The following is a 15,418-nucleotide window of genomic DNA, read 5'->3' as shown; positions in this document are numbered from 1 at the left end:
GCTCAGCCTCCTTTGATCTCAGATAGCGCAGATGGCCCTACCTTGGCCAGGGCATGCCCGCGTGCCTCCTGTGCACATCCAGTGCTGCGGGAGCCCTGTGGGCTTTATATGCACCTCCAGGCGCATCCCTAAGACGTTGGCAGCGTAGCAGCCGCTTAGCAGGCTGGTACTTGCAGTCCCTGCTGGTGGCGGTAACTGGCGGCAACAACAAAGTTTGAAAAGCGGCATCAGGTAATTATAACATGATTGAATCGGTAACTGACCAATTTCGCACTGGTGAGTGACCATCTTTTACTCTAGTGAACCAGAGCAAAACGCCATTTTCAGTGAGGGAAAAGACATTTTTGCGCTGTTTATCCGATGCAAATTGCATTTTTCACTAGCCGGTTGGTGCAAAGTTAGGGCTTAAACAACTCTTAGCGCAGTGCATGTTGTCAGCTCCCTGCCGTGTAACATCCATGCATCTATGAATGTGTTTAATGCTATTTCACATCCAGAAACCCTATTGAGAAATTACGGGAAACAAATAATTGAGACTGTGATGCAAGGTAATTTCTAATTTTGTTGGATGATATCACCACATATTGCAATTATGAAATACATCACTGAATATTCTAAAACACTCTAAAATATATACAAAATCAAATACAAATTATAGGATCATTTCCCCTTTTTATGAATATGATTATTATGTCTTGTAGTAAAAGCATTGTAATTACTTACCCACTATTTTCCAGTTTAGCTTTTGCTAACACCCAAGGAAAAACAAACAGGGTGGGAAACACTGTAAACAAATAGAAATAATAAGACATAAGCAGGAAAATATATGACTGGAATATACTGACAGCGTCAATAGGTACATGCATTGCAGTGCAATAATACAGGGCAGCCTACAATCATCATATAAAACGCTTACACACATTTTCTTATTACAGTTTAATTTTTAGCATTACTAGTCACCTGTACCAAGAACATTACATAGTTGCTGAACTGTAAATAATGATGTCGATTAATTTTTCAGTTGTGATATTATAATGCCAGCTGCCAGAGCCAGACGACACTGTGAAAGGCAGGTCACAGAGCAGAATAACGACTGCCGTTTTAACGACAAAAAAGCAGCATATTTACTTACATTTCACACAACCCAGGGAAGCTAGCAAAGTTGCTGCACTGCGTTGTGGGAAAGGATGAACAGAAGTGCACAATGTCTATTAAGATATGGTGCATTTCGTCTGTCTCCTAGTGCTTGCGCACTATGTGCAGCCTAGAGCAACTCAAGCACCCTTGCACCATGGTGCAAGGGTGTCTGTGTTACAGGTAGAATGCAGCACACATAGAAACAGGAATTAACAAGGAGAAATAGGGATATTTCTGCGTGTTACTCCTGCTTCAGGGAGGTGTAGCTTTTTGATGCATTTCCAGGTTAACTATTTTTTGTAAATCTGTGAATCGATGGGTGGATGCATAGGAACACCAATACTCCCTGAAGCAGATAAACGTAAGGCAGTGGAATGTGCTGCCTTGCACTACTTTGTATTTATTAAACCACACAAAGCCTCACATTGTGCTTTTAAGTGGTTATGTAAATGCTATAAAGAATTTTGGGGCATATTACCAAGGGCATTATCGCCGCATTAGCGGGACTTTTTCCCGCTAATGCGGCGATTATTTTATCGCCCTATTACCAAGCTGTTGCTAACACCAGTTAGCGACAGCTTGTAGGCGATAGCCGGCATTTAGGGGCCCACTTTGCATGTCAGCGATAATTATCGCTTATGTCATGCAAAGTGGGCGTGCCAAGATGTTAGTGACTGAAAACAGTTGCTAACATCTCTAACTCCTATTAACAACTTTTGGAAATATTCGCGCTAAGCGCGAATATCTCCAAAAGCTAACGCCTGCTAAAAGCAGTTCTTAGCCATGTTATCCAATGGAAGGTGGATAACATGGCTAAGAGCACTGTCATGATAATGCATGAAAATCGCTGATTTTTCAGCGATATTCATGCATTTTGCAGGATTTTTACCGCTTTTGAGATAAACCTTGATAATATCAAGGTATCTCAGCGGTAAAAATCCTCGGTGCTCGGCGATATTTTTTTCCCGCTAACCAAGCAATAGCGATAATTATCGCTATTGCTTGGTAATATGCCCCTTTGTGTCAGGGCTGCGCCATAAATTTACGCAATCTTAGTAAATCTGCCCCAAGATCTCCGCTGCTCCTCTTTTAATATGTGTCTGTTATGCAGCACAGAATCCACATTTGTTCAAAATGTTTTAGAATATGCTGGTCCATGTCAAAGAAGAAGACACCAAGGATTTAAGCTTCATAGTTCGGGGGTAATGGAGTGATCATGTGTTATAACGACTAAAATACCCTCTGCTGTACATTACAGTATACTAATAATCACCTCTTATGAGGGCTTAACTTGTGCTGGTGGACGAATGTGGTGCCCATCGGCACTCATTGTTAGGGACCAGCACATATGTTTGCTTATCAGACTTTGACTTTGACAAATAGAAAGAAAAGCACACAGGGCGCAAAGGAGGAAGAGTACGATGGAAAAATACTGACAAATGTAGAAAGGTTGGATGAAAAAAGAACTTGAAAGAGTGTGATAAAGATTCAGGGGGTGCCTAGTTGTAGATTAAAGCGTAATGAAGTGAAACCATGAGTATGCAGCCATTCAATAGCGCTGTCTGCAGGGTTATGAGCAATACTTTGTGCCCAAGCACTTAGGGCCTCATTTATGAGGCCATGGGTCAGTTTTGCGCTTCCGATGTGTCACTTTTTGTGATGCATCGGCGGCGAAAAACATGCCTCCTGTTGCGCACTATTTACAAAGTGACGCATCTAAGCAGATGTGTCACTTTGTAATCCCCTGCGCCACATTATACCTGCGTCAGGTATAATGTATGCAGGGGGGACGTTCCCCCACAAAAAGCCTCGTAGAAGTGACGCCGTGAAATGTATGAGATTTCACGGCGTCACTTCTAGGACGCTGTTGCGTCAATATATTGCGCCTGCCTCACAGCAGGCGTAAGACTGATGCAGGCCCTTTCACCTGGGGCTTGCCCCAGGTGAAAGGATGCATTGCTGGAGTTGCGTCACTTCTGTGACACACTCCAGCAATGCGTCACTTTTGCGCTTACAGATACGTCTGAAATACTGACATATCTGTAACTCCTTGCGACATGATGCGTCATACATTAAATATGATATATATAACACAAGGGAACCCAAAGGTGCAATAAACTAGGGACCTTGGGCAGTTACGTATTAACAGAGACAATGGTCCCTAGACACGAAACAATGAATCCAAATAAGTATAGACTAGATAGCTATTTATCTTATGTCCTGCCGGACAGTTTAATTGTCAATGACTAGAATACATATAAAAATTAGTGTGATACAAGTGGGACACCAGCCGGTGACCGACTAACACACTCAAGGGAAAATGAACAGGGGGATTTTTAGGCAAATTGTGACAGTCTGAATATCATTATTCATACACAGACAATACAAATTATACACATATGCAATTAGTAAATCACAAAATAGTTATGCATTTAGTGAATTCAGGTCGACAACGTTTTGAAACCAATTAAAATACAAGGTTCATACTCAGGACAACAATACATTGCCTAATGAACATAAATCTAACTGGTGCCCACACTGTGGGATTATTTTGCCAATATATACAAATAAGGGAGAAATGGGAAAAAGGGGAAGGAAAACAAAAAACGAATTAAGAACATATATAGGCATGTAAAACATTCAATGCATATAACCAAGTTAGGCCATGTAAAGCTGTATTTCTGTGAATCCTGCCACAATGCGCCCATGATATCAAAGTGCTGGCAACATGCGCGGCCTGTTAGAAAAGTGATTATGACCCTATAAATACAGTACATGCAAGAAATTAGAGAGTGCGTGGGACAGCTAAGGAAATTAGAAGGTGAGTGCTCATGTGAAAAATAGCAAAGCAATTAACGGAGGCCCAGATGGGTTTGTGACCGTCAGACAACATCAGTTAGTGAAGGAATAGCTATAGCGCGGAAGGGTTAACTTTAGTAGAAACGCAATGCCTCTGAATAAGAAGGCCGAAAGTCAGGGAGGTGCTTAATTGACACTTCAATTGGGATACAAGGCAGGGGAAGGTGAACCCAAAATATGCAATTGCTCACTGTGCACATAGCTTACCCGGGTAAGCCAAATAGAATTCAATAGTTACGATAATACACTGTGGCAATAAAGACTTCCTGTGGGGAAATGGAACAAGGAGATTAAGGGGGAGACAAGGGGTGTGCTAGTGCTTTCAAGTACGCTACATATGAGCGTTAGCTTACCAGGAAACCGCTGCTACGGTATCTAGATGACGGGCATTTCTACAAAGAAAATTAATACTAATAAATACGCTAGAAACGGGAGAAATATGGCGGTATGAATATAATTCACGGGCAGAGTCTGCTTACCATATCTTCTCATGGCACAGGTCCTCAATGGGGGTCCTTGTGAGCCGTGGGAAACCTCACGATCCGGGGAAAGCCGTACTGTTGACGTATATGAGTCCGAGCCGAGTCACATGGTCTCGATTGGCCAATGACGTTACAGTAAAGAAGTGGTGGCCATATTATCACGATTAGTGCGGTGAAAAGAACATGGCTTGGTAGTTCGGACTGGACTGTTCCCATGAGGCACAGGGTCAAGGCTGATTTGCATATAGCCATTGTCTGACCTAGGGTGGTGTGGAGTGCAAAAAAACGATGGATTTAGGCCCAGATCTTTTTACTGGGGTGAATGTAAGACATTGTTCTGCATTCTGTCCATCAACTGTGTTTTTTGCACTTTTCACCCCGAGTGGGCTGGGTATGCTCAGACGTGAGTCCCAGGCTCTCCACATCACTGGAGTCAAGCTATCCAGGCTGAAGAAGGCTGATAGCCAGAAACCGGTCCTTGGATGCATGATTCCGGTCTAGGAAAGACATGGCTTGGTAGTTCGATCTGGACTGTTCCCATGAGGCACAGGGTCAAGGCTGATTTGCATATAGCCTTTGTCTGACCTAGGGTGGTGTGGAGTGCAAAAAAACGATGGATTTAGGCCCAGATCTTTGTACTGGGGTGAATGTAAGACATTGTTCTGCATTCTGTCCATCAACTGTGTTTTTGCAACCATCAAGACCATGAGCACAATCCACTCCGCCTCTCCGTCAGACCCATTCCCGCACCACGTCTTCAACAAAGCAAGCAGCTCCATAGCACCCCACCTACGCAACGTCTTCGATCTTTCCCTTGAGACCGTGACCTTCCCAGAGAGCTGGAAACACTCTGAGATCAACACCCTACTCAAAGAACCCAAGGCAGACCCAAGAGACCTCAAGAACTTCCGACCCATCTCTCTGCTCCCCTTCCCGGCCAAGGTCATCGAGAAAATCGTTAACAGACAGCTAACCCGATACCTCGAAGAGAACAGAATCCTGGACCCTTCCCAGTCAGGGCTCTGCAGCAACACAGCTCCGATACCATCCTCATCGCCGCCACCGACGACATCAGGACCCTGCTAGACAATGGGGAGACTGCAGCACTCATCCTCCTAGACCTCTCCGCCGCCTTCGACACCGTCTGCCACTGCACACTACACGCACGCCTATACGCCGCAGGGATCCAAAACAAGGCTCTGGAATGGACCACCTCCTTCCTCTCCGGCAGAACCCAGAGGGTCTGCCTCCCCCCGTTCCATTCCGAAGTCTCCGAGATCATCTGCGTCGTACCCCAAGGATCCTCCCTCAGCCCGTCACTGTCTAACATTTACATGGCTCCGCATGCGCACGTTGCCCGACAGCACGACCTAAACATAATCTTCTATGCCGACGACACTCAACTGATCCTCTCCCTCGCCAAGGACCCCATCACTGCCAAAGCCAACCTCCATGAAGGAATGAAGACTGTCGCCGACTGGATGAAGATCAGCCGTCTGAAGCTGAACTCGGACAAGACAGAGGTCCTCATCCTCGGCTCCAACCCGTCAGCCTGGGACGACTCCTGGTGGCCAACAGCACTGCGGACAGCCCTGAACCCCAGCGACCACGCACGCAACCTGGTAATCATCGTCGACTCAATGCTCTCAATGACCAAGCAAGTCAATGCGGTCTCCTCCTCCTGCTTCAACACCCTCCGCATGCTGCGCAAAATCTACAGATGGATCCCGACAGATACAAGAAAGACAGTCGCCCAGGCCGTCGTCAGCAGCAGACTCGACTATGGAAATGCCCTCTACGCGGGAGCCCTGACCAAGCTCATCAATCGACTACAACGCATCCAAAAAGCCTCGCACCACTGATCCTCGATGTACCATGACACAGCCACATCACCCTCCACATGAGAAACCTGCACTGGCTCCCTCTCAACAAAAGGATATCCATCAAGTCCCTCATCCACGCACACAAGGCACTCCACAAGACAGGCCCAGCCTACCTCAATAGACAGCTCTCCTTCTACACCCCCAACAGCCAGCTACGCTCCCCCAACCTCTCACTTGGCACCGTCCCGTGCACCCGAAGAACAACCACTGGCGGGAGATCCTTCTCCCACCTCGCCGCCAAGACATGGACCACCCTCCCACTGAGCTTACGACAGACCCAAGACCTGCTGACCTTCAGGAGGACACTAAAGACCTGCTTGTTCGATCAGTAGCGGCCCCCACCTCCCCCCAGCACCTTGAGACCCTCATGGGTATGTAGTGGGCTTAACAAATGACTGATTGATTGATTGGTTAGTTCATGTAATTTCACCACCAACTAGTCAAGAATGTAGGAAAAAAATCATAAACTTTGACTCCAGCGGTTTACCCAACTATTGTGTGTATTTATGGGCCCAGGTGAGTATATGGTAGTGGCGTGTCTGTTGTTAGTACGCCGCTGGATCAGTTTTCTGTTAGCAGAGCTATCGTTATTATTGATTAGTTTGGTGATAAATATTGATTATTGATTTATGTTTAACAAAAGAGTTAGCATCTTGTTTTATGTAGTCTGGAAAATCTCCGGTAAATGAATAGCGGGTGATGATAGAAACCACACTGCAGTGAGGTTACTTGTCTGTTGGAATAATACTGAGAAGCTGTGCAGGGCTGGCAGTATTGAACTAGGGACTATTTTGTATAAAAGTTGAGTATCAGTGACAGCAGAGAGTTTGCTGGTGAAACTTTGGTCTTATTTCCCTGTAGGGGTAACACTGAAGGAGTAGCAGGTTGTTCCGTGCTTGGATGAAGAATAAACAGAAGGTTTCACTCCCAGTAGGAGAAGGAGCAATTCTGAGACTCCAGAATAAGTCGAAAGATCTATCTTTTATTTTAGTGAAACAAGCAGAATAGCTAATGTTTTTATGTTGTTACTAAGAGATTTCATTTTGAACAAAAGTAAAGAAATACGTTTTCGTATAACTTTTTGAAGGGAGGGTCAGTCGCCGGAGATGTGCTGACTGGTATTGGTTGAAACAGCAGGCATAAGACAGAAGCAGATTGTAAAGGAGTGGTCAGTAGTAAGGGGTAAAACTAAAGTCACAATAAGCCGCACTGGCATTGGTCAGACCAGGAGCGTGAGCCTGAATTTTGGTTGGTTTTAGATGAAAGCAGCGCAAATATTGGCTAAACAAACAGTGCCAACATGAGCTGTAATTGGTCTTTAATTAGAAGCTTTGTTAGCATTGGTTAAGAAGAAATTGTATGTTGGATTCTGATTTGACTGTTGGATTGAGTCACACAGATAGTAGAATTCAAGGGTTTGGGGAGTATTCTTTCATATATCGTTCATCCAGAATGTATGGAGAAAAGAGGAACATTTTGTTAATGAAGAAAATTACGAATTTCTTTAAGAAAGATAAGCCTGTGCTGACTAGAGTGGGAATTCCCATTCTGCCGCCGAAAAAGCCTGCTGCCTGTATGACGATGGAACGAGGATATCATACTTGTGTATGGATGGAGAATTGGATAGAATATACAAAAGATGATGGAGTTCTAGCTTTTCCAGAACATTGTACGTTTAATGGGAGAATTCTTCAGAATTTGCGGATGAGAAAGAATGATTTGGAACCAAGACCTAGGTTATCTCAATATGAGGCTTTAGAACAATGGGAGACTGAGTAATTTGAAAGAGAGAAATGCAGAGGTGGGAGATATAGAGGATTTTTTTCCAGATATTTGCATGAGTCATGTGAAGGTCAGATGAAGAAATGGAGGAGAGATATAGTGTCAGAAGGTTTATATCAAGTGTTAATGGCTGAGCAACAGTCAGGGAGGAAGTGTAAGGAGAAAACAAAATGAATGTGCCTTGATATGGTGAATCAAATGATGAAATGTTAGAGGATGTTTTAACTAAATATCCTCCACTGTACCAAGAAGGACCCAGTAGAGTCACCCCAAGAGCACCAGTAATGAGAACACCCTTAATCCTGCACATTTTACATAATACACCAGTTAATAGGGTGTTTCAGGATAAAGAAAAATAAGTATTGAATAAAAGCAGGGAGGCAATAGTACAGAAAATAAGTCAATTAAATTTAAACACTGAAGCTTTTACAGTACCAATGACAATACGTCCTGTTATTCCATTATATGGAGATAAACTGAGGTGCAGAAACCACAAGCTGTAACAATTCCTTTGAATAATCCCAGAAGAGATATAGTAATATCTGTGATTCGGTCATTTCCTTAATGGATCTTCCAATAAGGGAGCCTTTAATTGAAACTCCGAAAAGAATGACACCTGGAAATTCAAAAGAGAAAGGGTCTGTGGTACCTTTAGGAACTTGAAGTTCGACAGCAGTCAATCCAGAAGATTTAGAAAGATGGGCCCAGGGAATATTAAAACAAAGTTCAAATCCAAAGATTTTAGATATTTACAGATTGAAACTGGAGTTGGAAGAAATGATAGCTGGAAATGTGAGAATAGAAAGGTTAAATCTTTACAACAATGAGGAGTTGTTATTTATATGTACCAGTATAACCAGAAATGCATGATTGTTCCATGAGAGATTGACAGAGCTTGCTTCAGAGATTGGAGTGGATATAGGGAAATCAAAATTATTACAGAAACCATATTGAGTGGAGTTTACTGATAAGGACTTGGAGAACATGAATGTGTCAGGTAAAAGACTACAGATAAAAGAGTTAATGAACATTTTGCAGAAGTGGGGAGACATTGACAAGTGGAGGACTAAGTGGACTAGAAAGAAGGAGGGAAGCACAAGCAAAGGAAGCATCGTCTGCATTCTTATTAATGGAATCAGAAAAGGCAGAGAGATTGTGTCCCATGAGAGAGGTTCCTGGAGGTGCATATGTTCATGTTCCTTGGAGGACACAGGATGTTTTGTCATTTACAAATTATTTTCCTAGGTTAAGAGAGAAACCTACTTAATGGTATAAACAAGTTAAAGGATTTGTGAAAGTTCCAAAGGTTCTGTTGAAAGACTTGGATGGTTTGTTTGATATTGTGGTACATGCTGACTTATGGACAAAGTGTAAGATTACAGTTGATTGGCCGAGTGAGGAGTATGCTAGAGATTCGAAAACAGGAGCACCATCAGAGGAGGTGAAGAAGAAATATCACCAAGTAATTTCTTTCCTGAAAGGGAAAATTCCTCCTAATGAAACAGATTGGGTGAAGATAGATAGGACAACTCAGGCGCAAAATGAGTCTGTACATGTATATTCGGAGCGGTTATTACAAGTCTTTAAGCAGTATAGTGGTTTTGAGAATATTGGTGATAAGGATATGGGACATTTTGTGCATCGGTTTGTGTATGGATTGAAACCAGAGATTAGTCAGATGATTCAGCAGCAAATATTGTGCTAGCAGGGAAAACCGATCAATGACATTTTAAAATATACAAAGTATTGCAGAGATGACATTGAGGCAAGGCATAGTAATTGTAAGCGAAAATGATTTGGGCACAGGTCAAATTGGCAGAACAGCAGAAGAATAAATTAAATTCCCAGATAGTCTGGTGAAAGAGCAGAATCAGAATGATCAAACGGCGAATGGTGGAAGAGTAAGAAGTCGAGTGAATAGAGAGGAACTGAAAAAGAAGTTTCCTTGGCATGCGAGAGGAAAGCTTGGACATGGAAGAACGAGTGTAAGAGTATTCAGAATAATAATGGGCCAAATCAAAATTTAAATCCAAAGATGCAGAATGAAGTGGTTATGAATCAGCTGCAGCAGGTAGTAACTCCAAAGTATCAAGTGACACCAGCTCCTATGCCAAACTTTGTGAACCCTCAGGAATACAGTGCAAGTGCCGGATTTCAAGGAGAAAGGGGTAAGAAAAAGTCTGTGGTTACACAATTTTTTTTACAGAATGATAATACCGAGACAGATTATGTACAATGACGGTGCCTGAGGGGGGAGGAAGAGGAGTGTGTGCTTGGCACATCCTTGCCAGTACATCAGTCTGGTCCATTTATTGGTGGGAAAGTGGAAGGTGAGAACAGCAAACATCCCAAACCTACCTCTCTCAGGAGACTCAATCCAAGTTGCAGAAGTGTCAAATCTGCAGATTACAACCCTAATCACGAAACCAATGGAGGTACATATTGGAAATTTCAAAGACATGCACTGGTTTGTAGTCTTTGATTCCAGTCCTGTAAATCTGTTAGGACGAGACCTACTGTGCAAAATTAATTGCATGATCTATTGCACACCGGATGGTGCTGCTTTCTAAACCCCTGATGAAGAAGTTGGATATAAGATGATGTTTGCTAATCAAGGCACAGTGGTAGATGAGATGTATTCCTTGATGACTGAAAATGAATTACCAGCAGAGTTGAGAACGACAGAGAATCCAGAAGTGTGGGATTTTACAGGAAAATATATTAGAGTGATGTCAAATGTAGATCCAGTGAAATTGACAGTGAAAGAAGGTGCAATTTATCCAAACACCCGACTGTACAAAATGAGTCCAGAAGTGAAGGCAGGAGTTGCTCCAGAAATTTATCGAATGATTAAACAAAGCATTTTTAAAGAAATAATGAGTAGTCCTTGTAATTTGCCAATAATGGAACTTAAAAAGTCTAGTGGAAAATACAGGATAGTGCAGGATTTAAGGAAAATCAATACAATTGTAGTGCCTTGTTGCCCTGTAGTGCCAAATCCAGCTGTCATCCTTTATCAGATTCCCTGGAATGCAGGTTGGTTTACAGTAATTGATGTATGCCAAGCCTTTTTCTCTATTCCCTTACACCCAGATAGCCAGTATTTGTTTGCCTTTAAGTTAAAAACTGTGCCTTGGCATGGTGCTGAGTTCCTCAAGGGTATAAAGAGAGTCCCTCAATTTTTAATCTAATCCTGAAAAAGTGTCTAGAAACATTGGTCATGGCCAGAAATTCAGTCCTGGTTCAGTACATTGATTACCTACTGGTGGCATCAAAATCACAAGAAGTTTGGTTCACTGATACAATTGCATTACTGAACCATCTGGCCAAAGGAGGACACAAGGTGTCTCCAGAGAAATTGCAGTTTTGTAAACAAGAAGTTAAATATTTAGGGCACAAAATAGAAAGAGGAGTTAGAAAAGTAACCCCAGAAATAATAAAAATAATAAAGCAAATGAAATTACCCCAAATTAAGGGTGGGCGTAAAATCCGTTTCGCGGGCAAATTTCCGGATTTTCCGCGATTCCGCGATCCGCGAATCTCGCGAAATCGCGGTAAAATCCGCGAATCAGCGGGGACGAATTTTCAGCCAAGCAAGCGTTACAGCAGCAGGTGCAAAAGTTGAACCTAATTTCTTTGTAACCTTTTACAAAAGGGTTACAAACAAATTAACTTCAACTTGGACACCTGCTGCTAATTGCTTCCTGGCGCCTCGTTGCCTACTTGCAACTATTCTCTGACCCTGCTCTGACCCTTGAAGCAGGGTCAGAGAATAGTTACAAGTAGGCAACGAGGCACCTGTCCAAGGAATTAAACCTCATCAGGAAGCACTTACAGATATAAAAAACAGGAAGAAGGGAGAGGATGGCAAATACACCCATTTTGAGTTGTCAGGAGGGGTTAAACTAAAAGAGACCTTTACAGCACAATTTTCATATGCATTTTGCTAAAAATAAAAAGCTGTATGTTCTTTAGGGGCAACTCAGGAATCTGGCCCTTCAGAGATCCGGCCTCTCTTTCTTTCTCTCGTTCTCTCTCTCCCTCTCTCTTTCCCTCTCTTTCTCTCTCTTTCTATCCATCTATCTATCTATCTCTCCCTCTCCCATAAACAACTGCATGGGTAACTTCGCAATGCAAGCTCCTCGCGAAGACGCAAAAATCCCTGCGAACACGCAAAAAACCCAGCGAACACGCAAAAAGCCCCGCGAACACGCAAAAAACCCAAAAATTCGCAAAATTCGCCCATGCTTACCCCAAATCCAAAAGATGAGAATGTTTCTCGGAATGGTTGGATACTGTAGGCGGTGTATTATTGGGTTCTCCCTGCTGGCAAACCCACTGATTCAATTGACCCAAAAAAGAGCAAAGGATCCAATTATCTGGAATAAGGAGTGATTGGAAGCGTTTATGAAATTTCTAAATTGTCTGTGCTGGGCCCCTGATTATACGAAATAATTTGCATTGTTCTGTTGTGAGAGAGAAGATTGTGCACATTCAATTTTGACTCAAAGGCATGGATTAAGCCGACGTCTGGTAGCATATTTTTCTGCTACTCTGGATCTTGTGACTTAAGCTTTACCTGGCTTCCTAAAAACAGTAGCTGCTACTTTTATGAGTATGGAGCAAAGTGAGTCGATTGTGATGGAACATCCAGTAAATGTTTACTTCCCACATTCAGTAGAGATTCTCTTGACAAGAACTCGAACACAGCACCTTACCCCTAATCGGATGACTCAGTATGAAAGAGTATTTCTGGCAGCAGAGAATGTGACAGTAATAAGATGTACAGTAATGAAGCCTGACACATTATTCCCAGACCCCTGTTGTGAAGAAGTGAAAGATGAGGTGGATCATGATTGTCTGGATGTGACTGAAATGTGTACTAAGCTGCGCCGACTTCAAAGCAATGACCTTAAACGAACCCGATCATGATCTCTTTGAAGATGGCTCGTGCATGCAAACAGAAGGAGGAGGACTTAGTGCAGCTTATGCTGAAGTTACAATTTCAGAGGTCCTTAAAGGATCCTGTTCACCAGGAGTCAAGTCTGCACAAGTAGCCAAATTGGTGACCTTAACAAAGGCATGCAAAATTGGGAACAATTGGTGAATAACCATATATTTAGCAACTAAATGGCACAATCAAGTTGAGGTTAGGGAAAGTGAGTGCATCAACATCATTGAAATGGACAGACGCATTGCCTCTTGTGTTGATGAGACTCCGAAGTATTCCTGACAGAAAAACAGGACTAAGTGCAATGAGACAAGAATTTATTCCTGGACATAAATTGCTGAATATAACTGATGAGCTGGTATTAGACAATTGCAAAGGATTGGCTGACCAAGTGCATTCTGTCTCTCACCAGGTTGGAGAAGACCTAGTTGCCAGGCAGCCAACACAGGCGCATGTTTTGAATCCTGGAGACTGGGTGGTAGTGAAGAAACATGCAAGAAAGTCGTGCCTAGCACCCAGGTGGGATAAACCACATCAAGTCATACTGGTCACTACTATAGCAGTGAAGTGTGCAGGGATACCCAATTGGATACCTGCGAGTCATACCAAAAGATTTCCAGACCCTGCTGAGGAGCAGCAACTGATTGGAACAGTTGGAACAGCTGAAGGTTGTGAAGTAGAAGATTCTAGAGTACTGGATTCTGAAGTGATAGACGAAGAACAACTGAGCACAAGTCAGGAGGGTTGGATACCAGTGATTGACATACCTGAAGTTGTTATTCAGACAAGAAGAAGAACCAGGTCGCAGAGCAGCCGCTCGGGGTCATCTCTGAGGGAGCAGTGGCAGAGACAGCATCAGCGGTTTCTTCCAGCGCCACAAGGTGAAGAATCAGCAGGAAGGCAGCAGAGATATTTTGGTGCTCTCAGCCTCACTGTCGGATTCAGGTACAGGGGCAGCTGAAGGGGGGCCTGATCACCTGATCACGGTCATTACAGGAGGCGACTGTTCCAGGACTTTAAACTTCTCAAGCCCTTCAGGTGATTTTTCTCCTCTTTTGAAAGTCTCACAGCTTTGCACTGCCACTAAAGGGGGTCCTAAAAGGCGCTGGAGGGGTGCAGGGTGGGTTGGATTTGGCCAAAACGCTTCACAAAAGCAGCTTTGACAAGGACTCTGCAATGTTAAAGCCTAACCCGAATCACCAGTTTCCCCTGTTTCCCTCTCTGTACCTGTCTTAACCAGCGATTCTACCTTTCAAACTTATCTAGTCAAAGGCAGATCTGTTAAACCCAAGAGGCCTAAACGCATTCCTGCAAACACCGCAGATAGGATCACTCCTTCATTGCATTCATATTCCAGGGTGGTACCAGAGGTTTAGGAGATTACCACACAGGGCGAAGCCCGCAGGAAAAGTCCTGGTGTATTAGATATCTCTATAGTTATAAAGATTCCCTTTGAACCCATACTTTGTATCTTTCTCAAGCAACCAAATTCCCTCCACTCTGATCAGATTTATCGCACAATTAGAACAACTCCATTCAAGATATGAAAGTACTTATCTTAAAACGTTTTAATGTATCAATTATTATTAGGGAATCTTTATACCTATACAGTTGGTTTTGGTGCTCTGTTCCTTTGGACTTTTTGAGTCCCTCTCCTTGTTTTCAAGGCATTAGCTATCTCAGCAACCTCAGTACCAACACAGGCTGTGTCATCTGTGTCATCTGAAAGAGCCATGGAGTCAGTAATGGATTTGTTCTCTCGGGAGGTCAATGCTAGCATGGTTGCAGACCCTGTCGCTGCCACAAATGTCCCTTTCATTAGCTCTCCTAGCAGCCTTTTCGAGTGTTCTCGTATCCAGACCCAGACTCAGACTCAGACTCGGTCTCAGCTGATGCTACCGGCGTTCTCACTAGTGGCCCATGGGGGGATCCAGCGCTGGCCGGTTCTTCATCCTCAGCCCTGGAAGCTCTCTTGGCTACATTGTCAGAAGACATAAAGAAAGGTTTTGCCGTTTCTGCAGTCAACTAGGGCGAAATCAGAAGTTTCTGTGAATCTCTGGAGAAAAAAGTGGATTTATTGAATTCTAAGACTGCAACACTTGAGGACAATGTGGGTGAGTTGAAATAAGACCTTGGGGTGGCAAATCGGAAACTACATCTCTAATAAAGGAAGGGGCAGATCTGCGTGACAGATTGGAGAGTTTGGAGAATTACGCTCCGTATTCTGAATGTCCCGGAAGGGAGTGAAGGATATGCAGTAGACCCTATATTATCTTGTTGCTTAAGACCTCCCTACAACTTGAAGATTCAGAAAATGCATTGAA

General features: G+C 43.3%; 1 protein-coding gene across 1 annotated transcript in view; it reads right to left on the bottom strand.

Moving 5' to 3' along the window:
• The window catches only part of GLP2R (glucagon like peptide 2 receptor), a 921,875-nt gene that overhangs the window by 120,017 nt on the left and 786,440 nt on the right, over window positions 1–15,418 (bottom strand). The window contains exon 8 of the mRNA XM_086930546.1: window positions 724–784. Within this exon, the coding sequence (XP_086786672.1) occupies window positions 724–784 (61 nt within the window). The remainder of the gene's footprint in view (window positions 1–723; window positions 785–15,418) is intronic.

The sequence above is a fragment of the Lissotriton vulgaris genome, chromosome 7 (genome assembly GCF_964263255.1).
Source record: "Lissotriton vulgaris chromosome 7, aLisVul1.2, whole genome shotgun sequence".
In the NCBI taxonomy this organism is placed as follows: Eukaryota; Metazoa; Chordata; class Amphibia; order Caudata; family Salamandridae; genus Lissotriton; species Lissotriton vulgaris.
The sequence above is the reverse complement of the archived record's forward strand: the minus strand, read 5'-3'. Positions and strand labels throughout refer to the sequence as shown.